Source organism: Anser anser (genome assembly GCF_964211835.1).
Source record: "Anser anser genome assembly, chromosome: 4".
NCBI classification, from domain to species: Eukaryota; Metazoa; Chordata; class Aves; order Anseriformes; family Anatidae; genus Anser; species Anser anser.
The window spans coordinates 67,336,735-67,362,356 of record NC_139724.1 but is presented as its reverse complement, the minus strand read 5'-3'; the positions used below and the strand labels follow the sequence as shown (position 1 = coordinate 67,362,356).

The 25,622-nt window shown below is 37.4% G+C and overlaps 1 protein-coding gene across 7 annotated transcripts in view; it reads left to right on the top strand.

Annotated features, from left to right (window-relative positions):
• Positions 1-21,847, top strand: part of AFAP1 (actin filament associated protein 1) — a 119,444-nt gene extending 97,597 nt beyond the window's left edge. For 3 of the 7 annotated variants that reach the window (XM_083834485.1, XM_083834487.1, XM_083834486.1), the window contains exons 10-19: positions 927-1,138; positions 2,966-3,111; positions 6,694-6,811; positions 8,321-8,578; positions 10,118-10,232; positions 12,030-12,194; positions 12,744-12,934; positions 13,709-13,870; positions 15,678-15,740; positions 18,432-21,847. In XM_083834485.1, coding sequence (XP_083690611.1) covers positions 927-1,138; positions 2,966-3,111; positions 6,694-6,811; positions 8,321-8,578; positions 10,118-10,232; positions 12,030-12,194; positions 12,744-12,934; positions 13,709-13,870; positions 15,678-15,740; positions 18,432-18,458 — 1,457 coding nt within the window. In that variant the 3' untranslated portion in view covers positions 18,459-21,847. Of the gene's footprint in view, positions 1-926; positions 1,139-2,965; positions 3,112-6,693; positions 6,812-8,320; positions 8,579-10,117; positions 10,233-12,029; positions 12,195-12,743; positions 12,935-13,708; positions 13,871-15,677; positions 15,741-15,833; positions 15,885-18,431 lie in introns of all 7 variants that reach the window. The other 4 variants (XM_083834483.1, XM_083834488.1, XM_083834484.1 and 1 more) reach the window with 4 other exon arrangements.
• Positions 21,848-25,622: the final 3,775 nt, after the last annotated feature.

Genomic DNA, 25,622 nt, shown 5'->3' with positions numbered 1-25,622 from the left:
TGGAATGATTGTCGCTATGGGACAGGGAAGGAAAGACACTCCCCATTTTCTGACTCTATATGCCTAGATACTGTCTGCATCTGTTACAGAGCATGATATGAAAAGCAGAGTTTATTTAAAATGCAATTTAGTCATGAAATTTTTATTTGTTCTAAGGGTATTGTAGTATCCTTGGGGAAAAAAAAAAAAGGGAGAAGAAAAAAAAAAGCTTGTGTAAACTGTAGTTAAATTTTATATGTATTTATTTCTTGATTTTTAAGCCAATATTAATTTTATTTCTGTTGGCATCAGTAGTGACCCTTTAAATTCTTCTTTAGAAGTGTTGCATTCTTCTTTCTAAATGAAATCAGAACAGGTAACATCATGGTGTACAGTTAACTGTGCTAATTGTTCCTTCTGGCAAAGCAGAGTGAACCGTCGTTGAGTGGAAGGAGCTTAGTAGGTCTTTGGGACTCTGACTGTGGATGTTACAGAAGCCAGCTCACCACCTAATTATATAATAGCAACTGTGGTTTTCCCAGAAAATTTGGGCAGTCACAGTTATCAAAACCATTATACACTAAGAAAGTGGTTCTTTTATGAAAAAGCTGTGTGAGCACATCAGCTGTGTATGTACTTGTTACTACTCTCCCTCTTCCCTTCTTACTAAAGTCTTGGGGTTTGGTGAGCTCCTGCTCACCCAGCCACTGCAGTGACTGACACAGAAAACCATTTGCAGGTGAGCAGGATCACATCTTCATGTGCTTTTTGCGGGGCAAGGTCATTTACTTGTCTTCATAAAATCCATCTGGCCTTTCTATTGTAAGAGCAATAAGTTGTTTAAGTTCTAGCATTACACTGAAAAGTAAGTTGTAGTGTTCTTTTTTTTTTTTTTTTCCCAAAAAAAAAGTCAGGAGTAAGACATCTCACATTTCATTTCATTGCAGGATATCTCAATGTGCTCTCAAATAACCGTTGGCGTGAACGCTGGTGCCGAGTGAAAGATAATAAACTCATTTTCCACAAGGACAGGACAGATCTGAAGACGCACATTGTTTCTATCCCTCTCCGTGGCTGTGAAGTCATCCCAGGACTGGATTCAAAGCATCCCCTGACCTTCCGGCTGCTTCGGAACGGGCAGGAGGTTGCTGTGCTTGAGGTGCCGTGGCTGCTAATGGCTATGACTTGTAGGGACTACCACAAGCTAAATTAGAGAATCACTTCCATACTAACTGGCTGTTTGAAAAATCTTTGGAGTAATATTATTACTGAGATGGATAACAAATACTGGAGGGAGAAAAAAAAAAAAGAATTATAGGCAAAGGGGGAACTGAGATTTAGGGCCAAATTGCATAATGCAGTTCAGAAATCTCTGTAAGATTTTTTTCCCTGCATTGGTGTTCCATTGACTTGGTACTAAAATCTCTGTGATCCTTCTCTAGGCACACTTTTGTATCAGAGTTACAATCACTTTGGGTAAATAACTTATTAATAATTAAATAATGGACCACTGTTGATGGGAACTCGCAAGATCTTAACCCTCATTTGTCTGTTACTTACATGAACTACTTTTGTTCAGCCTGAATTCCAGTTAATGTAGCTCTACAGTAAGAAAAGACATTATGCCAGCAACTTGGTGAGTCTCTTTATACACTGCATGTGTATTCAGTGACATACTTCTAGCACCACAGAAGTCATACCCTCACCCGTGTTAGCTGCACAGTAATGATGTGCCTGGATGGATGGGAGCAGAGAAGAGCTCAGTGGTAGTCCTTGCAGCCTGGACAACTGCTGATCTGACCTGGGGAAGGATCCAGGCTGATGAGATCCCAGTTCTAAAACAGTAGGCAACTGCTGATGACTGGCAAACTGGTATAGGAAACCCATCTGATCTAGAAAATTGCCTTCAGTGGCTATGTCTAGTCTTATTTAGAGCGTTTAACATCTCTGCCACAAATTCAAGTGCAAGATGTGATTGAAAAGCCAACATTAAGTTAAACAACTATGTCAGATCTTGTTTTCAGATCTTGTCAAAACTGAACTTTGAAAAGTGATTTTTGCAGGGGGCTGTATTCATTATATTTTGAAAGCTGAAATGCAAAGCCACTTAAAGTGAAGCAGAGTGAAGATTTAGCAGGAGGCAACCTTTTGTTTTCATTGGCACAACAGGCACTTTGACCACTTTGGTTTTCCCACTGCAGGTCATACTATTCTCATGTCCTTGCAAAAAGTCCTATTGCATGTGAGCAGTTCAGAGAATTTGAAAAACTAGAAAGCAGCTGAAGGAGCTATGAAAGGCCACGAAACGTTAAAAAAAAAATTAATAATAATAATTTAGAAACCACACACTTTCTTTTTTCCCACCCTTTTTTCAATTATTTATTTTGCTGCTCTTTAACTTTGCAATTGGTGACTTGAAGTAAAATATGATTTAAAAAAAATATATTTTATCGGTATTTGTTTTTACTTGTGCCACTAGGAAAATAAATGCCATCAGCTAGACAAATGCAAGTGGAATTTTTTCAAAAAACAAAGCTAAAACTTCTTCTACTGTTTCATTATTTTCTTTCCTTGTTTCTACTTGGCAATAATACTTTATTCTCAGGATTCATCCTAACTAAAATCCCCCAGCCTATCCTAGGAAAATAATTCTGTTACAGTTTTCAATTTTCTGAGGTCTAATATAAGCATGACTTGAATTTAAATCAACTAGCCGTAAGTGATTATTTTTTCTTCATTTATGGAGATTGCCCACTTTGTATTACATCATAACTGATGAGCACATGGCTTACATAAAGTGCACTTCTAGCAAAGCAGATTTAGTGAGAAATCCTGGGTTTTCTAACTTCAGCAGAAGAAAGCCAGAGCTTCTCATATAATATGGTAGCAATTTGTCAGCCAAGAAGAATGCAACATTTTGAAATAATTCTGTGACAACCCCAATTTAGTGGCTGACTAAAGACCTTATGTATGCTTCTCCTTGCAGGCATCCTCCTCTGAAGACATGGGCAGATGGATAGGGATGTTGCTGGCAGAAACAGGATCTTCAACAGACCCTGGAGCTCTGCACTATGACTACATCGACGTGGAAATGACAGCAAGCGTCATCCAGGCTGCAAAACAGACCTTCTGGTGAGAGGCATTCAGCTGCCCGCGTGTTTTCAGTACTGTGAGAATTTATATCTGCACGTTAACTCTGGTGCCAACAGAGCTTATCAAATCCCCCCAGCCCTTTACCAGATTTTGAAATCCTTAAGTGTCCCAGCATCACAGCATGATAGATGTGTTTAAGATTATCTTGTTGGCATCCTGCTAAAGTTCTGTAAAAATGCGGACACAATCCAACTTTACTCAAATCTTGACTCATTTTTCATTTTTTTTTAAGTGTCTCCTTATTAAATGCTATATCTTAATATTTTATTTTGATTGAAGCCTTGGAGTTATCACTAGAAGAGGACAAATGCTGAAAAGTAAATAACTATGCATCTATGCAGTTTAAAATTATTTACTTCTTGGCTATATTAATATTTGTAACTGAACAGAACCACTAAAAATGTGCAGCAGATTTACATCTTGAGTAGTCACCTTCTCGGTGTTTCCTTCTTAAGTTCTTTTTTGATTAATTAAAAACTTAGTCAAGCTCCAGTTCAATTTATTTCTAGTTTTTAATTTAGGAGGTGAAAATTGGGAAGGAGTCTTGGGTACAGCCCAGAAATTCTGTTTAAAATGCAAATCACTCCAGTGAATTCCCCATCACCAATCCTGTGTTGAAAAAAGTAATGCATACTTAGCATATAGAGTGATTTACATGTTCAAAGTAAATTAATTAATTAATTTTGGCATTAAAGCAGTCTCCAGTGGGATGAGACTGTCATTTTTCCTTGGCTAGATAAGATTGTTTAGAAATGGGAACGAAGGAACTAGTGGGACACACGACATCTCCTGCTGCAGATGTACTCTGTGGTTTGCTGGGGTCACAAGAGGGGTGGCCTGGCAAGACAGTTTGCAGAGGCGTCATCCCTCATCTCTGCCAAATGAGACTTCCTTCAAATTCCACAAACATGGAATTCGCGTGACCATACGTTAGAGAATCACACCCATCTGCCTGTCATAACTTTAAACAGACTGAATATGAAAAAAAAAAAAGGCAAAAGCTTCAGAGTTTTCCAAAAGAAGGCTCTTCTTCCATTAGCTAGGTGTTAAAAGAGCTTCAGCAAGGGAAAATGCAGTTTCATTCAGGATCTAGCTTGAACTTCTTTTGATAGGAAATGACTCAATGTTACCACAATCCCAGTTTTGCAAAAAAACAGATAATTTTGATAGAATCAAAATGCACTTCGCTTATAGACTTATATTAATATTTGAAGTTTATAGGGTTCAAAAAGTTTATCCTATGTTGACATGTATTTTTGCTTCGGTCAGCATCTCGCAATAACCACATTTAAGAAAGAAACAGAATGGAAACCTTTTCCCCTTGAATACTGCTTGGCTTTCCTTTTCTGAACAAATGTGATATTAATTGGAGCCAAGTGAAAAAACATATGCAACTAAACCACATGTTAGAAAGGAATGTCAAACAACTTGCAAAATAGCAGAATTCCCCTATTAAGAATTAGTTAAAATTCATTGGGTGTCTTAAAAAGACTGTAAGAGCTTGTCAATAAGCAAGTAGAGTAGCCATCTGCTGATTTTCAACTACTCCTAGAAAATAAGGAGAAATGACAATGATGCTTGTGTAAACAAAATATTATTGCCACTCTTTATAGGACAAATATCAATATTCCAAATTAACAACAGTTATCATTACAGCATTGGTTATCATTCAGTCACTTCAATTTATTGGTTATTCTTTTCCTGAAGCTGTTACTGTGCCGAGTGATCGGCTCTTCATTAATAATCCCATCAATTTCGTGTATGTAAATCATTAGGCATCTAGGAAAGGCTGAATAAAAGTTTTTTCCAAATTTTTTTTTCCATTGGCTTTCCCATCTAGCAGTTTCAGAATACAATTAATTTACATGGATATATCTGTAAACTGGTTTAGAAAGGCTTAGTGAAATAATGCTTATGAAGTGTTTGCAGATACTTATATAAATGTTAGCTTACTGTGGTGGTGGAAACAGTTAGTGCAGGTGCATCAGATGTTGTTAATGAATATCCCAGTTTTCAGACTTGGCTATTATGCATTACTCTCAATGAAGATACTTAAATAAATAAATAAATAAAGCTACAATAACAGCTCCAAATGCAGTCCTTTAGACTAACCAGAAACACTTGAGTAATGTTCTTCATTAAGAGGAGCAGTAAACAAATGCAGCCCTTTAATAATGTCTAATGAAATATGAGATATGATAAACACTTTTATCATGGCATTTATCTTAGGCTCTTTACTGTTTGTTTGTTTTAACAAGAAAAGCTTGTGGCTAATGATTATTCCACCCATGCACTGCCTGTGCATTCACTGGGGCTGTGGCAGACCTAAGAGGCTCGCACTCAACCAGGCAGGTTCATCCCTCCTGTGAACCTGGCTCTCCCATGGCTCAAGTGAGCCATAGCTGGATGAGGTCTGTCTCTCTCTGAATAACAAATTCAGTGAACTATATGTTATTCCAAAGCCAAAAGAAAGCGAATGTTGAAACCACAGAACTTTTGAGCTCCAGCCAGCACTACAGAAGACCCTCTCAGGTTTAGTAGGGCTTTGTCATATTTTATGAATATCACCACAGAGCCTGAATGGTCCCATTGTTTGAGATGGAAAGCTTTGTTTTCCCATTCACATATACCCGAATCTGTAGGAATTATTTGGGATCTCACTTGATACCTCATTCAATTTCAGAGGTTGCTAGAAAGGAAAACTAACTCTTGAGGTCATTATTGCTATTGGGCCTGATTCTGTCAGTCTCTGCATTGTTAGATCTTTGCTCCCAACACAAAGCCCACTGTAGTCTGTGATATTCTTCAGAATTCCAGTAACACAAGCTACAAGGTAGAGTTTGGGAAGAGAAAACAAAAGGAAAGATATATATCCCTTTTGAAGCATTCAGAGGGCTCACATCCACTGTGTGAAACATAGCAATAATGAGAATATGGAATATTTGCATGCAGTTACCCAGAGAGCTGGGAAGCATAGTGCCATTGTGCAAACTCTACCTAGCCAAAAGTTCTGACGTGGACATGAAAAATCCCCAGAATTTGGGGAATAAATTATTCTGCAAATTTTGATGGATGTGTTGACTCAGATTTTATCCAAGTTCCACTTCTTTTTTCATTTTTTTTTTTTGCTGGATTTAATTATTGTTCCTCCGGATTCCAAATTCTCATCCCCCCAGACATGCGTGCACTCAGAAACACCTGCTTCTCCCCCATGCAGACAACAAGGGAACATTTATGTGACACTGGCAAGCTGGTTTATAACATAGATCAGCAGGTTCCCATGTAAACATGCCACTGAGCAGTTACAGCTGTTGCCATCCTGGCTTTCACACAGCCTTATCCCCGCTGTAAGAATACAGTACAGAAACATATGGTGTAATATTGGCTGCTAGCAGTAACATGTGAGTAGCAAAGGGAAAACTGTCCTCAGCTTTCCTGCAGAAGGAGAGAAGATATGTGCTTCCAGACTACAAAATCAGATACAGGGAACATACCACTGAATCATCATTTAGACTCGGTTCAAGTGCTGTTTTTTATTATTTTTATTTCGCTTTTTTTCAGTTTTATGAACAGGCGAGTTATATCCACAAATCCGTACCGGGGAAGCACTGCCAATGGCTACGCATGTCCGAGTGGAATGGCACTTCATTATGATGATGTTCCCTGCATAAATGGATCGGTAAGAATTGAATTTACACAGAACAAATGGTTTGCATGTGTTGAATGCATGGACATCTGAAAATTATATTATCTAAAAAGGCCCACTGGGCAGTTTCCAAATGAAGTCCTATTTTTTTGACTGGGGACTGCAAACTTCTCTCACACCTATAGGGTATTAGGGGCGTGGGACATATTGCTTACATTAACCTGCATGTGAGCCAACGTGCATTTAGAAAGCAGTTGCCTGTTGACGATTTGTTGCCAAGTCCTTGAATACAGTACCGTCTTAAGAGGGTATTTTTCAATCACACTGGACCTGGCAAAATTGAGTACTCAGTTACACCAGGCATTTGTTGGTCTCAATTGAAAACAAACAAACAAAAAAACAGAACCCTTTTCCATCCTTGGGGCTGTGTTCTTCATGAGAGCAGGTACTGCAGATCCCAAAGGAGAGCCACAGGGCTCACTTCCATCCTTCTAACTTGCAGAGCTGATCATAGGCAGCTGCGTAATAGCACTTAACACATAATGGATATTAACCCAAAGTAATATGTGGTCCTCAAGAAAATTTACAGGCAAGATATGGAAGCCCTTAAGTTGGGCTGCTTCATAAAGGTCCCCACTAAGGCTGAGCTCAGAAGAATTCATTGCTTCAAAGTGCTAAGCGGACTGCAAGTACAGGCGTCCATCATGTCTGAGTAATGTCAGAAAGATGGTAGGAAAAAAACCCTGTTGGGAACTGCACGCAACAGCATGGGGGGTGAGTAGTCTCTGTGTGTAGTTCTTGGATGTGCTTAAGCCTTTGTATGAGTAGCATACTGCCACAGCCAGGATGGATTAAGGAAGGATATTTGGCAACCAGGCCTTTGGTTTCTTTCAAGATTAATTGAATGAATCACTGGAGTATTGTTGTTGAGCTTTTCATTTTCTGAAGAAAAAAAAAAAAAAAGGAAATGGCCAAATGGCCTGTAGCTATTTTAGATAGTTAGCTCAGAATAATAATCCTCCAGCAAAGAAAATGTAATACTAACATTCCAGCAGCTGGTATTCACTGGAAAGACATAAAACCTGAAGAAAAAAAAAAAAAAAGGAAAAAAAAAGCCAACAATTCTTAGCTTCAGCTAGCTGTTAGGCATTATTACTTTTACCAACTTATGTACCAGATGTACACCCCATGAGTATCCCTTGTTAACACATTCTCCTTGTGTTAACACAGTCTCCTTGTGCCCTCTCAGTGTTAGAGATAAAAACTGATGGTACAATATGTGAACAGGGAGAGTGCTAGGATAGCACTGGCTTGCTCATTCTGTTTGAAATGCAAAGGCTATAAACCATGTAATGCAATGTTTCCTTTCCACACTGTGCCTTCTCCCACCTTACTATGTAGTTAGCTTCAAGTGTGAGCAATAAGCATATGCTTGCTAAATGCAGAGGGCTTGCTATGGTCAAAAATCTTACTAATGTTTTAATTTCATTTTGGTTCTGCATGGTGTATTGTTTACTAACTGCCAAAGTGTGTGTGTTGCAGTGGGAACCAGAAGATGGCTTTCCTTCTTCCCGTAGCAGGAACATTGGAGAAGAAATGCTTTATGATAATGCAGGCCTGTACGATAACTTGCCGTCTCCAAAAATCTTTGCACGCTATCCGCCAGCTGACAGAAAAGCCAATAGGTTGTCTACTGACAAACTCTCCTCTAACCATTACAAACACCCTGTCTCATCCAATCTGTCTTCTGCTCAGTCTGTCACTAATACCTCTGCTGTGGGGAGGGGATCAGTCTCGCAGGTACTGTACTATTTAATACTTGACAAAACTTTTTTTGTTTTTTGTCTGTTCTGTTTATCTGGTTGTTATCTTAAGGATGTTGGGCTATTTCAGTCAATCTGAGCACTGAAGTGCTTGGGGTTTAGCCATAAGTTACTGGCCATAAAACAGTTTTGCTAAGCTGTAAATTCTGCTGTGGAAGCATCGTCTCCTCGTGGCTTATGGGGAAGGCCTTCCCAACACGCTCTTGACAATTTACAGATTGCAGATAACATCAAAAAATAAAATATAGCCTTCCAAACTTAACCTGAATGCATATTGAGACACCTTCTATCTCCTTAGGCAAGGAATAATGACTAGAAAAAAAAAAAGTGATATATGGCTTGGTTGTGACAGCAATTTGGTTGTGACAGCCTGTAGCCAGTCTCCGAAAGCTGGTCATTGGCATAAGCCTGTCAAAGTATCACAGAGATGTGTGGCCTTCAATCTAATCTGAAACTGCACAGTTAGATAAGAGTTATTTCCCTTGTGTCAGGTACCTGTTTTATTGTGCATTAACTTAAACCCTACAAAAACCTCATATTCAAATAATAGCATTCAGTGAAGTTGCAGAATCAAAGATGGGGCTTCTACAATAAATTTCCCTGATTCTAGTCTGCTGCAGCAGGCTTCTCATTGCACTCTCAGTTCAGTCCTCAAAAGCTTTTAGAAGCAGGTGAAGATACTGTGTCACGGGTATGCCTCATGCCTGGCTAACACTTTCCAGATTGAAACACCAGGAGTAGGCAGGACAGCATTTCTCATCCTAGGTTTCAGTCCATACTGCTCCCCTTGGATGTAAAACATACTTTTTCTGGTAATTTTATAGAATCATAGAATCATTTAAGGTTGGAAAAAGACCTCCAAGATCATCTAGTCCTGTCTGGCCATTATAAGAGTTTGCCTTTTTTTAAGTAGGAAAACTTTTAACTAGTAGCTAGAGATTGTAGAAGAGAAGGTTAATGCATTAACTCCTAATATTTTAAAATGTGTAGTAATTTTATCATTAAAAAAATTAATAAATAAATCCACATACCATGGTGATGGAAAGACCATATAGTAAATAAGAAGGTGTCAAATTTTTGTATGGCAAACCCTGTTGGATCTTTCTGTATGCAATTAACCTTGAAAAACCTGTGTTTCAAGAATCTTTACTGTGTGAAATTATTTTGAGGTAAAACTCTTCTGCCTCATAATGACTTAGTACAGTAAATGCCAGAGTTTTGAATAATTTGGAAACCAGGATACCACTAGAGATGGGGTGCTCATCCACTCATTATCCTGTGTTTCCTGGTGTTTTCACTTCTGGAATCCTGCTGAGCAGGCAGCTTTCAGAGACAAAATTCCTGAAGGATGCACCATCTCCAGCTGGATCAATGCAGTCTGTAAAGGTTCTTTGATAAGGCAACTCTTTTTTTTTTTTTTTTTTTTTTGTCAAGCTTTGCCCTTGATGAAAGGATAACTGCAGTGCTAGTGGCACAGGAATAGCCAGAGACCATTTGTACTTTTGTTTTCAAACAGTTTAAAGGCAAGAAACCTCCTGCGACTGCTAATGGGATCACAGGAAAAGTGAGAACATTAAACAGCCAACCGAAGAAACCTGAGTCAGTGTCTTGTGTGAAGCGCACAGCCTCCAGTAAGTATATCTCCTCACTGGTGCCACTGTGAATGCAGACATGAGGATACCCAAGGCAGCTGTCTTCTTGGCAGTTGATAAAGAACCACTGTTTTAATTCAGTGGCTGAGAGACTAGGCAGGAGATGCCCACCAAGATTTTGAATAGGAGATACTGTGTACATCGGTTACTCAGTGTTACTCCAGCCATGCCATGAGATAAAAGGTTGTCAAGGGCAGAATGATAAATATGAAATGTGGCCCTGTGGCTGCAAAAAGTCATGAGAGCAGAAGGGAAAAAAAAAATATATCAGTAATGATTGTTCATTTGAGGCAAAGAATAATTCTGTATTCCTGTTTAAGAGCAGGATGAGAAGCTAGCAAAGATGTTAGAACATTATATTGTTCATAAGCAGAATTACTGTTATCTTTAATGAAAAAGAAAAAGGTACAACAAAATAATGAAGACAACTATAAAGCTCAAAAGCTTCCTTAGACGAGATTTCAATCCATAAACAGCAAATTCAGAACGTGGATTCTTCTAGGCAGGTAGATTGCCTGTAGGTAATACGAAAATATGCTTCGTGAGATGAAGGTTCAGTAAAGGAATTTTAGAAAGAAAGGAATTTATGAGGAGAAACGTGTCTAATTCCCAATACTATAATTTTTAGCAATTAAAAACAAGCCTCACAATGACAGTTTTCCTTAAGGAAGAAGAGACAAAAAAGAGTTGTAATTTTTAAGATATAGATTCCAAAATTTGGCTTTTGCCAATGAAGGAATGAATGTGGCTTTTTCAGCTCATGGTAATTTTTTAAGAAGTTGTGGATTTAACTGGAACATGGGAAAGTTGGGTTAGACTTTAGGAAAAAAAAAAAGTGTCTTTCTAACTGTACAGGTCAATTTGTACTGGAATAGATTGTTGGAGTAAAGGTATCTCAGATGCTAAAGACCAATTAAAACTGGTTAGACAACTGTTGGTCAGGAATGGTTTAAGTGAAGTTGACTGCCTTCAAATATGCAGACTAACTGATCTGTGTGGTGACCTATTTCCTTTGGGTCTGCAGCTGGAGCGGAGGTATAGAAGTGGCTGTGAAATAAATTAGAACACATACATGAGCCAGGAAAAGAAAGCATTTGTATGGAAAATTATAAAATCAAATAAAATAAAAGAAGAAGAAAGAGAGCTCTTAAGTATCACTGTGTTCTGTTCAGTCAGGTGAGAAAAGATGTGTGTTGTAGGTACTTGAAGTAGAAATGGAAAATAGGTAAAAATGGCAACCAAGAAGTTTTTTCTTTGACCACTTCCAATTAAAAATCAAGGGTTCAGAGATAAAGAGAAGCTTCCTTTTCTTCCTCTGAACTACAGAGAAGGGCAAGGCCATTTTTAAAAACCAATGTGCTAGAAAATAACTGGTATTTCTCATCTTTCACGTATAAACCTAGAGAACAAACTATGTATCCCGTAGCATTTCTGTAGCTGTGCTTCAGAGCTCAGCAGGAATCACAGACCTTCAGAAAAAGCCCATGGAAGAGTGGCGTTAAACCAGTTTCTCAGAACATGAAGTGCTTCATGCGATGTTCAGATATAGGGCATAGTTTTGGGTTTTACTGTTATTTTAACCAAGTCACTGAGGCAATGAGCTGCCTGAACAGCTGAGGAAGCATCTGTACAAAAACATCTATGCCACAAAACCCTGATTAACCCAAAGTTAAATTGAGAAAACTACATTTTTTTGTGTCTCCCATTTTAAACTGTGATCAAAATTTGAATGGGAGCAGGCAAATGAAATAAATAACTGCCATCTAATATGTACAGACGCAGAACAGTACAAATATGGCAAAAATCGTGTGGAGGCAGATGCAAAGAGGTTACAGAGCAAAGAGGAGGAACTGCTAAAGAAGAAGGAAGTGCTCCGGAATAGGCTGGCCCAGCTCCGAAAAGAAAGAAAAGATCTACGCGCTGCCATTGAAGTCAATGCTGGTATGAGGTGCTTTTTTGTGCTGAATCCTGCCCACGGTAGGCTTAATTTCCCAACCTTGCACTGTGGGACGAAGGTGTGGTTCTACACGAGGTTTGGCTTTGATGTTAAACTATACTCTGTAATAACTATATTTGCTTTTTATACATATATACATACATAATGTATGAATATGTGTGTATATATATATGAATTGATGTGTATATATACATATATATGTATACCTATGAGCTAACAGTGATGGGGACTTAAGCAGAACACAGGAATAATTTTATTGTGACTAGCTAATTATATTTTCATGACATGGGAGAATAACAAAACAAATACTGATTTGCAACTAGACTAGAAATCTTGGGAAGCAACCTGAAAGAAAGCATTTGGTTTCTGTTACTAGATTTTTACATGGAAAAATGTTATTTTGCAAAATATGCAACATTTTTGTGAAGTCATTGATTTTTTGAACTCCTGTTCTTTACTTTCTTAGAAAGAAAAAAATTTTTGAAAGTGTCAGTTTAAACTCATTGTTGTAATAACATTTCTGTGGATGACAGGCAGGAAGACCCAAGTAATTCTTGAAGACAAGTTAAAGAAGCTGGAAGAGGAATGTAAGGCAAAGGAGGCTGAGCGTGTAAACCTGGAGCTAGAACTCACTGAGGTGAAGGAGAGCCTTAAGAAAGCCTTGGCTGGTGGCATCACACTGGGCTTGGCTATTGAGCCCAAGTCAGGAACATCAAGCCCACAGGTATGCCAATCCACTGAATATGCAAACCCTAGTACCACGGGTTAGAAGGGCTCCATTAAAATGGATGTTATGTGAGAGTTTTCAAAAAGTTTGTTAAGCACACGAAATAACAACAGAATTAATTATTTCCTTTCTGCATTACTTGCATTCTTCACTTACATCTGGTATACTTTCTAGAGCAATGGGAGCAGGAAGACATGGGAATCACAGGTAGTATATATGTAGCTATTATTTGTGATACGATAAGGCACAAAAGTCGATGCCTCATTGTCCTCAATTTTTGCAAGAGCATAAACTGAGACATTGCTCCATCCTAAGGAAAGTTTTAAATGCACCAAATCATCATGCAGTGGCTGAGACCTGCTTGTTTTGGTCCCACTGTCACCCTTTGCAATGGCTGCATCTCACACATTCCTGATGGAGTGTGGCAACCTGGCTCATGCTATGGAGCTGTGCCAGAAGCAGCTGGGTAGCTGTATTAGAGGGATCTAAGAGAGATGTCAATTCCTCCCTATGACCCATTGTTACTTCATGACAGAAAATGAACTTTAATTTTCATCACAGAACATAGAATTTGTTTTCTTTTTCTTTTGTTCTAGCCCCGTTTTCATTTATTCAACATTATCATGAGTATGATTTCTTTAAAAATAGTTTCTGGATTTCTAAGTCTAGAAATCTAAGATTTCTAATCTAATCTAATCTAATTTCTAAGTCTAATACTGCCTGTGTGACTATTTGGAGGAAACTCAAGGTAGGGTTTTCACTCTTTATTAGTCTCCAATTTTCAAGCACCGAACTTTGGAAAACTCTCCAATCTCCAGTTGTGATACCAGTGATACTGAGTGCTCAATACCTGTGAACAGCGCAGCAGCTCTGAAGCGACCTCCTTCATCAAATAATTCTCCATGTCGAGGCCATGTACTTCGAAAAGCAAAGGTGAGAAGATGTGTAGCTTTCTTTCTCTGTCCTTCTTCTTACTTTTTTTTTTTTAAAAAAAAGTCTTATTTGCATGTAGAGGGACAGAGGTAGAGAGAGGGAAAGATAGGTTTCTTCTGCTTATGTTGGTAAAATTTAGGTTTAAGAAGAGACTGTACAATATCTAGATTATTTGTATTACTTTATAAATACTGCATGCTCATCCTCCAGTCAGGGTTGGTTTCGGGGAATTGTTTGCAGAAGAATTGATAAGTACTTTGACAGACAGATTTAGTTCTACTTCCCTCTCTTCCCCTGTTTTTCTCTTCTCCTTTATAAATTTAATTTGCGAGGTAAGTGGTCTGTGGTGTAGACAGTCCATCCAAAATCCACTAAGTTACACTAACCAGTATAGCTGAAAAGTGGCTGAAAAGTTACAGTAAGTGCTCTGATGCAACACATTTTCAGGTTTGGTATTTGCCAGCTGACACAGAACAGAATGGTTCTGCATTACAGTAATTGAAAGTGCATTATGCAATTTAACTACTCTTAATGTACATTTCAAGTAGAAATTAATTTAATGTAACCTCACAAGATCAGGCTGAAGTTTGCATTCTTGTTGTATTGTTACAGTTTTTTTTTTTCAAGTTTTGTGCTTTACGTTCAATGAGATTTCCATGACCATTGGGCTAAATTTGCCAGCAACATAGGCACGTGGGCAGCATATAACCAAGGGTGACAGTAATAGCACTGCCCAGAGCTGTTGTTGATTTAGAAGTTCACTGCTTATTGTAATTATAAACAATAATAATCTTAGACATCTGTCTTCTTTGAAGTCCCTTTCTGTTCTCAAAATAATAAAATACTCTGCAAAATAGGGATTTTTTAAGTAACTTTCATTAAAAGTATTTACAGTCTTCATTGATAATACGCATTTACAGTGATAAATGTGTTAGGCATAAGCCTGGCACCTAAATGTACTAGATTATAAAACATCATCAGCTTACCAAATGATTTGATTTTATGACACATCCCAGTTTCTCCCTGCGTTTCTCCCAGCGCCCATTAAATTAAGCTCTCTACATTGCCCAAGCCATGAATTAATTCTCATGCTGTACCTTATGTGAGCACTTTCCCACCCACCTTCCTCCCTCTTTTCCATGGGCATCAATGGCCTTTTCTGTCATTTAAGTCAGATAACAATAATTAAACTGGGAGTAATTAGTTTCAGTGCTATTTAACTTTGAAGTTTGGTGTTTGTTTCAAAACTGAAGAAGGATTCATGTACTCTGAAGCTTATCTTTGTATGCCAATTATACTATAATTTGTCCCATACAGATGATCTCTAAAAACACATTTTGTCTTAGATTTGCATGTTAGCACAGCATTACTGGTAAAATATGGTCTAGCAGTTAGAGCACAGGCCTGACGAAAGGGAGTGTGGATTTGTTTCACACGTGCTACAGACTAGACAGGCATATTTAATCTGTAGAGCGGAAGAAACCTGGGCACTATAAAAACCTGAAAAAAATTGATGTAAAGAATACCTTCCAGCTGTAGTCAATTTTTGTGTGCAACTTGCACCATACAGGACGCAGCCTGCTGTGCTGTTTGACATCACTACACTTTGGATGGCACAATATTTTAGTCATGTCCTTTTGTAGAAGAATCTTGCATATAAAATCAGGCTAATCTGAAAGGCTATGGAGCTACTAAGTGTATTTCCTACCCTGGGAAAAATAACTCGAAAGTATCCAATTCAGCTTTAACAGCTTTTTCCTAAAAACCTCATGCGCTAAATATTAACGGTGAAATTTTGCTGAATTAGACGGTGCAACCCAAGCTGTGCTCAGCCCCTTCGCAAGGAGCAGCAGCCAAATCCTGCCATCAGGTATGCATCTGCAGCACACCCGCCCTTCAGTGGGAGTTAAATGTGCATATGCGAGGGTGGAATTTGGCTCTCAATTCTTTTGGCCTTTTGCAGTTATGAGTGAGCCCAGGCCTTATAGATGTGGCTAAACAAAGGGAGTCACACGTGAGTATCCCAGAGCAGAACTTACTTGGCTCTTGGTGCATGAATGTCAGTGCAATGTGTGGGAGTGAAACGGATTTCATGTCCGTGCTAATGCTTGTGTGTTCAGCAACTGGCAAATCGCCCACTGTTATGGTTGTATAAGCATTCAAAATGCCTTTTTTTTCTTTCCTCTTTTTCCTCTCCACTATGCATTTAAATGCACTGAATGCCTCCCTTCTCACTCCACCCTTGCACCCAGGATGCTGAGCTTGTCACCAGCCACCCTTTTGTTTGCAGCCACCCTCTTGGCACTGTTGTGCTCAGCAGCCCAGAGCACTGTGCCCTTCTCTGCTGGGGCAGCTGCTGCTGCAGAATGCGTGCGCTGTCCGGCCTGCTGTGTTAGAGTGTGTGGCAGAGTGCTGCCCCCAGGGGGGTGGTCTGCTCTGACAGAAATCTCTCCAGATGCATCACCATGAGAGGGGAATAGAGAGAGGAGTAAGAAGACAGATCTAGGGATAAATCTAAAAGCAGCTACAAGGTGGTTGAGTACTTAAGACAAACACTGTACATATCTATGCATACAGTTATCTGGATTTTTTTAGCTTTTCGTGTTGTAACATCTATTTTTTTGTTTGTTTGTTTTAAGAAAAAAAAGGAAAGCAAATTTTTCAGCAGTCAGAAGGATTTTCTCATTGTGATTTTGGTAATCTACTGTGCTGGAAATGGAGAATAACTAAAATGTAGAAAACAGCAATTTGCATTAGCATTGTGAGTTAAGTAAAATACTCCCAATATTCTTGCTGTGCAAGAATAAAATGATTATCTAAGTAGGTCAAATGACTTTCTAAAATCAAATTTTTATGTGTAGCAAGGAGACTGTAGTGATTGCATCTAATTTGTTTTCAAAACTGTTGGATTGGTGAAGGTCAGCAGTTTACATTTTGCTCATGTTTGAGGCTTGGAGAAGAAAATGAGCACTCCTGGTTTCCCAGCTCTCATTCAATTTGATAATGTTGACTTAAACATTCTTTCATTGACTTGAACCTGATGGAGCAACGGAAACAAAGGAGATGTTCCTTCTACACCTGCAGAAGAAACTGCTGCTTTCAAGGCTTATTTAACACATCTTACAAAAAAAAATCTCTTCCCAGTTGCTCAGCCAAGGACTTCCTTTAGAGCTTTGGCAGCATAGACTTAGAGAATATATATTTAGCATCCTTTTTCAAAGTAATCTACAGTTCACCAATCCTGTGTTTTAAGTTTAGGTTTACCATAATTTAAAGCTCTAATTGAATACTTAAAAATGCTTTATATCTTAATAAATGGAAAAAAAATACCCAGGATTTAAAAAATACTAAACTGTTCTATACCTGCTCTAAACCTACTGTTTTTTTTTTTTTTCTTGCATTGCTAAAATCACTGACTGTGAGTTTAGTGGTGCTTTACAATGGTTGAAGAGGTGTCACGGTCATGCAGCTGTTCAGCCAAACTAATGCTTTTACTGCTTTCAGCAGCAGAAACAGATATTTACATACATAAGTAACAGTTTTCAGCTAGAGCTCTTAAATAGTGTGGAATGAGTGTTAAACTCAGGAATTCAGCTTGGGAGCCAACTTAACAGGCTGCCTGCAGAGTATCTCTGCAGAGTTGATGGGTGGGAGAGGAATTTGTAGACCCTGGTTCCTGGCTAGGAACAGCTGTGGAATTGCTCCACAGAGATTACTTCAGCGAGAGGCCAGCTCCTTTGGCACTTCATTATTTCCTGATCTCTGTACGGATGTGTTTAAGGGAGTTGGTACATCATGTATGTCCTAGGCTCAGCCCATCCTTCTTCACATCTTCTGTTCTGATGTAATATTAGGAAGTACTGTAGTTATCATCCCAAGTCAATAGCCACAAGTTTCATTAAATGAGGTGTTTAGCTATAGCGATCTCATTGTGACTTTTCACTTCTGTGGCAGAAGAAATGGCAATAGCGATACCTTTCTCTGAAATACATGGATGAAAGCATTATAGATCACATGCTTTGCTGTGGATGGTAGGTGTCATTATCTGCAATTAACAGGCAGAGAAACTGAGGGATGGAAAAGCAAAGGGATTTCTTAAATTTAATAAGCAATCGGTCAACTTGGATTCTGTATATGGGAAACAAACGCAGTGTCAACTAACTTTACTCTACGCTGCCTGTAAGCTTCTCTTTTTAGCCATAATGTGTGCTTACCAGGAATTTTACAGTAAAAAATTGAAGAGTATGTAGAACGACTTGGTGTCAGCTATGAGAGAGATTGAGTGCTTACTTCTCTCTCACGTAGGTAACTTAGAAAGCCCTAGAAAGTACTAGAAAAAAGTTGCCATATGTAGTTGCAGAGGGGTGGAGGCTGTGCACAGACCGTATCAGGACATACTTGTTAACGTTCCCTAACTAATTTGTGGGTAGGTGGCTGGATCCAGTAGTCAATGGAAATACTGTTACTGACCTCAGCTGGTTTTGGCTTAGCAGATCTGATGACATCAGTGAAATATCTTGATTTTTCTAACATTTTCCATATCTTTCTTTCCCCCTTCCAGGAATGGGAGATGAAAAATGGAACATAAGTATAGAAAAACCACTCACTTTCCATAAAGGCCTTACCTATTATGGACCAAGACATAGGCTGCAAAAGACTCATCCAAAAAGTGGTATCAAGTGATACGCCAAAAGAGGTTTTATAATTCTGTTAAGTTAATGGTAGCTTGGCGCTAATTTGCCTGTATTCCCTCTACTGTATTGCTGTGTAACTATGTGTGCCCCTTTTTATTACCTGTAACTCTTTATTTCCAACTTCATTGGTAACAAAAATGAAAACCAAAAAGCAAACCAGCCATAGTAAGTAAAAAGAGGCATACAGTTGCAATTGGAAGTTTACTTTGCTGAAACAGTATAGAGCAGCAATGTTAATTACATTGCATCAGATGGCCTGAACAGCACTGAAGATCAGTGCATTCTTTAAGAATGATGTGAAATCATTTCAGATACGTGCTCTTGCAGGTAATACTGCCTCGGAGAGCTCTGCTTGCCACAGAAGTTGCTGAGCCAAGGCTTGCTCATTAGTAGTCACACTGCTGTCCATGTGGCAAAAGAAAACTGAAGAGATGTGTTCACGGGGTCATGACCTTCTTGAACCGAGAAGTCAGGAGCTCTTCATTGCCACTGGCCTCAATGGCAGTGAGAAACAGTGGAATGACACAACTCAGCTGTGAAGAGTTCTCTGATACTTTTTAAGACAGTTGCTTTTGTCATTGGGAGATAAAAAGCTGCCATACTTTGAAAAAAAATGCATTTTAGTACATTCTCTTTATTCCGAAGCACCAGTCATTTTCAAAGGTCATGTTGTCAAGCAATGATTTGTTCCTGACTTTTTTAAATGGCAAACAGGTATTTTTAGATATTGCTTCTTTTCTATACTTTTTGAAAAAGAAAAATAATTGAAATTAATCAACAGATAATGGCAACTCAGAATAGCTTATGTGGTCAGTCTTTTTTTTTTTTTTTTAAATAATATAGTATTGTAAAACTTGAGTTATAGAACACTGCTGTACTTAGTTTCCTTCGTCTTTTCAGACCTCAGCTATTATTTTTGAGGAAGATGAGACTGAAAGGATGATAATTTTAAGGCTCTTTTTATAAACCTTTTTACAAGGAATTGGGGATTTTTCAGACTGGAGTCCATTTCTGTTTACTAGGAAATTGTGTCTTGCATTTTAGTCTGTAAAATTGTAGATATCTGTTCTTCTTTGTCTCTATCTACGTCACTCCTGCAAAGTTACGTGCAGTAAAATGCCAGCTGAAGTCCTTCAAAATCTCAAGATTGGCTTAAAAAAATCAGGAAGGAGAAAAAAATATATAATGAGTTGGGTTCTTTTAATTTATTCTCTGTGGTTTTTTTTTTTTAAGACTTTGGAGAGCTTTCAATCACATTCTCAAGATTTTTTTCCTCAGCTGTGAGGATTAGAAACTTACTTTAATTAAAAAAATTAAAAAGTACTCATATTTTAAGATTATCAGAGATATTAGTGCTGGAATCTTGATAGTTACTTAAGACTTGCAAGTAAAATCACAGAAGTTGGCAACACAGTAGTTATCAGGGATCAAATCCCATTATGGTCCAGCGGTCCTGTTATGGACACCGAAGGACTTCCTGAAGGAACTGTTAGGATTGGCAAACCCAGAGCCCATGCGCAGAGCTATCAGAAAGACCCAGTACTTAGCAGCTTCCCCAAATCAGGTGTATGCCAAGTGGTTTGAAAAGCGTGTCCATAATGGTGCACACAGAAGTGCTAAATCCTGTTCCCAAATGTGCCAGGCATCACATTGACCCTTAGCAGAGGAGAAATAGGGTCCAAGATTGGAAAAGGCTCATTGCTTCCTGGGACTGTGCAATTGTACAAAGTGCCGCAGGAATGCAAATACTATAGGGAAGCAAGTGTCAGTGTGGTTTTCATTGAAAACAGGATTTTTTTTTTATATTATTTTCAGTCATCTGCTTACTTATTACTGTAAGTGGAGGGCACATTCTATGCTGTATGACTATGGACTAAACATTACCAAGTTCCCATAAATATTAGCAGAAACAAATTTGAAGCAAAAATAAGTTCATTTAGGCTTTTTATTTCAAATTAAGTTATTTATTTGTATATTTCAATAAATATTTAATTTATATCTGTACATATTTATGATGCAAATTAGGCTTTAGTAAACATTTGCAAGGATGTAACAGTTACCATTAAGAAGTGGTCCCGCATCAAGTAATGCAGAGTAATCAAAAGCCAAATTCCTTTGAGTCAGTCTTATTTACCTAATATTAGCATTGTATCTTCCATCCCCTTTCGCCCAACCTCCTGCAGAGGCTCCTTAAAGCCACTTCCCCACCCCGTACTGTGTAATGGCATGTCTCTAATGGTAACATTGCAATTAGCGTTTAGTGACATGTCTATTCTTTGTAATGGCCAAGGTTTTCAAAGGAGGAAACAAATAAACAAAAACCCTCTAGAAATAATCTCTCAATGGACCACATCTAGTGCTGTGAAATATGTTCCATTTTTTTTAATAGTACTGTTGCTGTGCAATTTTTATAAAAAGCAACAGAGCTTGTATTTTCAATGTTTTCAGGATTTCAGGGTCACCAGGCAAAGTCAGTAATAGAGCAGTATGACTTTTTAAAAATGAAATTTATTGTATTTTAAAACATTGCATTTCTGTGTCTTTTGAGAAAATGTTACACTTGTGCTTCCTCAACAAACTCCTGTTACTATACCAGGTGCTTTTTTATTTTTTTTAATGGGTGATGCTTTTTTAAAAAACAGATCATAATCTTAGGGGATCAAAGTGTTTTTTTTTTTTTTTTTTAAGAGATGATTGTGGCAATTTGAGTTTTGAAATAGAGAATACTTAATTTAGTATCTTTTTTTTTTTTTTTTCATTTAAGACACTTTCAAACTAATTGGCCCAGGCTGTATGTTGTAAGATAATGTTCTCATATTAAGAATGTAATTATTTCCTTATTGTATTTTTTAAAAAACAAAATCATATTTAAAAATTTCTGTGAAAAAAAGCATGAAAGAAACACAAAAAAAGTTTTTGTTTTATTTTTGTTATTGGATATGTTGGCAGTGCCCATTATAATTGACTGTAAATATAGTCTTTCTACTGTATTTCTCAATGTATTTAATATTTTTGGCACACATTCATGGAAACTTCTGTAAAAAAAAAAAAGTCCAAAACAGACCCACCTACAAATGTGTGTCTTAGCAGCTTCAACTAACTTTATGCCTTTCTAGTTTATTCTTCAGGAAGTCTTGCAGAGTGTGAAAAAAGACTGGCACCTGGTAGGTGCGACAGATACAAGACCATTATTAATAAAGTTACCTGTCATAAATAAAAGAAGTATTTGCATTGTTGTTTCTTGTTACTTGAAAATACAAAAAAAAAAGTATATAAAAGTAAATATATTTCTTTGTGTCACTTTTGTCCCCATTAAACTGTGCAATTTTTCTTCAACTTGAATACACTATATCTAAAAGAAAGCCCAGCAATGGAAAATGATAGTTCAATGCATTTAGCGCTCATAGCGGAAGGTACTGTTTATCTAGTATCACTATATCTGTTTGCTTAGATGTCAAACCAATTAATAAGATAGTGTACATTTTTATGTACAGCGATAAAAATTACCCCTGAGAAATTAAAATAGATCAGAATCAGACTGCACTAATTATCAGGCAAGATAACTGTGATTATAGCAATTCCTTATAGATGACTGAAAGATGAGATTACATAATGATGTGCCATAAGCATTCCTTGTTGCTTTTTACTAGATTTAGCTCTCACCACCACCACACTAAAGTTATTACTAAATGTCGAGTTTTAGTAGAAAATACATTTCATCTTACTAAATTCATGGAAGCAGCGTAATTGGTTTCCTTTCTGTACTCACAACCTCTTTGACCTAAGGAGAAAAAGATGGTCAGCGTATGTAAAACATGTCATGGTTATATAACTAATAAGAATTGTGTCACAAGTAGACACAGCTTTTTGTCTACTTAATCAAGGCTTGTAACATTTCACTACCCTTCACGCAATTAAAAAGCCTTCCACCTCAAAAGCAAAGCAAATTATTAATATTTCTATAGAGAAAGTAAGAATTTTTTTTTGTAGAAAAGATAAAGAGAGGACAAACTGTATATGCATATTTTATGTAAAATGTATTTATTTAGAATAGTTGTAATAAGTAATATATACTATTATTACAGTATAATAATATATAAACAAAAATTAGAAAATTAGTATCTTAAGTTACTTAGGCTCATGGCCTAAAAATGCCTTATAAACGAACTTAATGGTGTTTTAAACTCTATGGTATTAAATTATATTTAATATTGTGTCTATATAGTTGCATACCAAAGGCATTCAATGATGTGAAAGACCTCACCAACACCTTAGCTTACTCCATTGAGGCACTGAAATTATAAGTATTGCAGTGCTTTAATGTTAGATTCTTTATCACCCCCATGACCTTTTCTAAAAAAAATTGTCTGAAAGTTGAGAATCATCAGACATTGCTTTTACTCTGGGATGTCATTAGTCATGAAGTTCTAAGAGGTCTGTGAGGCTGTTAAAAAGCATCTAGAAAAATAACATTCTGGTTGGATTTTTCAATACACTTTTGACAAGGTCCATCACAAAGGAATCTTAAATAGCTACTGGATAAAAGGAAAAGGCTTAGTAGGATAAATAACTGGTTGTTTTAAAAAAGAAAAAAAAAATACATAAATTCTTTTTTTTCCACTAGCCCTGAGCCTTGGGATCCCACGAGGCTGGGCTTTGGGCCTTGTGCATATCAGAATATTCAGAACTAACTAAAAAAAATAGAAGTGAGATGAAAAAATTTGCTGTTACTGTTTCAAGACATTAACGCTAAAATCCAGCTACAAGGATTTGCAGAAACTTCACCAGTGATTAAAATGTCAGAAGAAATACAACGTCAATAAATGTAGAAAGAACTGCCAAAGGTAAGAAAAGATAAACAATTCCACAAAATAATCCAGATAATTATGAGTGCTGACAAAGCTCTGACTACACCCAAAGATGGTCATGGATCATAGTTAGGTCCAAGAAAATATCCATGTATTGATGTATTGCATAGAAACAATGATAATGATAACAAAACAACCAGCAAATACCCTGTGGTCTAAAATGCAGCACAGAGTTCTAGACCCTGCCTGGTTCAGACATATGTAATAACATACGCTGTCAGCAGCAAAACTTCTTCAGCTGTAGCAATACGTCATCCAGGCACCACATGTCCCCATGACAAAGATGAAGATAACACTCAAACAACTGCTGTGCACAAGAATTTGCACAAAGTGGTAAAAGAAGAAAAACATTCTGATATCTCCACTGACTTTTTTAGGATTTAAACAAAGTCTGGACACTGAATGGAATAAATAGATATATTGGTGATGGTACAAGAGCAAGAGAGACCCCATCATACAGGGAAAAATATTGATATTAAAATGAAATCCAAAGGGGGAAAAAGATAAGGGCTTCTTCTGAATGAAGAAATCTGGAGGAGGGGGAGGAATATGTTAGAAGCTTATAAAAAATGGAACCAGAAAGAGAGCGTGACTAGGGAACGAAATAGTCTGTGTCACTAATAGTACAAACTCTCAGGGTACCAAAATTAATGGGGCAGGTTCAAAACTACACAGAGGTACTTTCCCTCATTGCATGATTCAGCTGTGGAACTCATTGCCACAATGTTATGGATGCTAAAAGCTTATACAGGCCCATAACAATAAAGAAAATTCATGGCAGAGAAGAATGACTCAAGGCTATTCGACACAAAGCTACCACAAAGCTACCAGCTCTGCTGCAGAGAGGTCCAGCTCCACAGTAAATGGAAGCTGGAAGCACGCACTGGGTAAGTATTATTGTATGCTTCCTCCTCTTCCCCTGCCATATTCCTATTGATAAATGAAGCTGGTTTCTCTCAGAACGACTATGTAATTTTTCCAACCACCAGTTACAAAAACATTCTTTCCCATAAAATAATGTATCATATTCTTTTCAATTTGATTTTTAATGCAAACATCTGTCTCAAGATCAAGACAATGCAACATTATTGCTTCAGAATATATTAGATAATTGAAATAATTAGAGGAAAGATATTCCTCTTCAATGAGCTCTCTTGATGACAGGGAAATAATTTTCCTATTAGATTTTGCTTCACACAGTAGAATTATTACTACATGGTCTCAAGTTGAACATAAGTGAAAAGCTTCATTCCTGGTTTCATTATTAATTTTTCAATAGATGATAACTGCTGTCACTGAATTATTGATTGGAGTTACTACTTTTTTAACATTTTTTTTAGCATGTACTTTTTTTTTTTTTTGAGGTCAGCTTATGGTACGATGCTGTAATGATGAAATGATAAGAAAGGACCCTTTTATCATGTTAAAAATATACTGGGCAGCATTTGCAGCATTTTGTATCATCTTCTGAAAACCATGAAGGTCAGAGTACAGTAACATTTTCACCACAGCAGCTGGAATCATATAAAAGCAAAGTATCTTTCAAGGCATAAATCACAAAAAGAAAAAAAAAATCAGTCTCTTAATGGAAAACAGGAAAAAATATTGGCTGATGTTTATGACTCAGAAGTTTTATTACAGAGACATAATTCATGATGATGTTGAAACCAACTAGACTTCAAAATAACATAGCAATTAATATGGCTTTGAGGAGGACAGCAAAGAAAACAGAAGTGAAGCGATTATCTTATCATTTTTTCCATGGCAATTGGTTTGTGAAGTAAAGTAGCCCTTTAGGTTAAATGCTGGCAAGTTTCTTGAGGTGGCTCATTTACAGGAGCATCTTGTCTCTGCCTGTTCTCACTTCTGTCCTTCCAAAGCAGCTTTCCTCTGAAAGAGCTTGTGGAACATCATTAAAAGTAAGAGGGTTTAGGGTTTCTTTTGGTTTTGTTTTTATTTATATCAGAGCATGGAATTTGGAAAATGAAACACAGTCACTTGAGATTCAACAGGCTGCATTTTTTTAGTGATAGATTGTAGTTTAAAGTCTCAGCTAGCCACAATACAGGATTAGAGAAATTGAAACGACAATCATCAAAATGTCTTCAAGCTGAGCCGCTCAAGTAGGGAAAGCCTCAAGCTCATTTCTGAACCCAGCTTTACCTTTAGCAGGACGTGCCATGGGGTAGG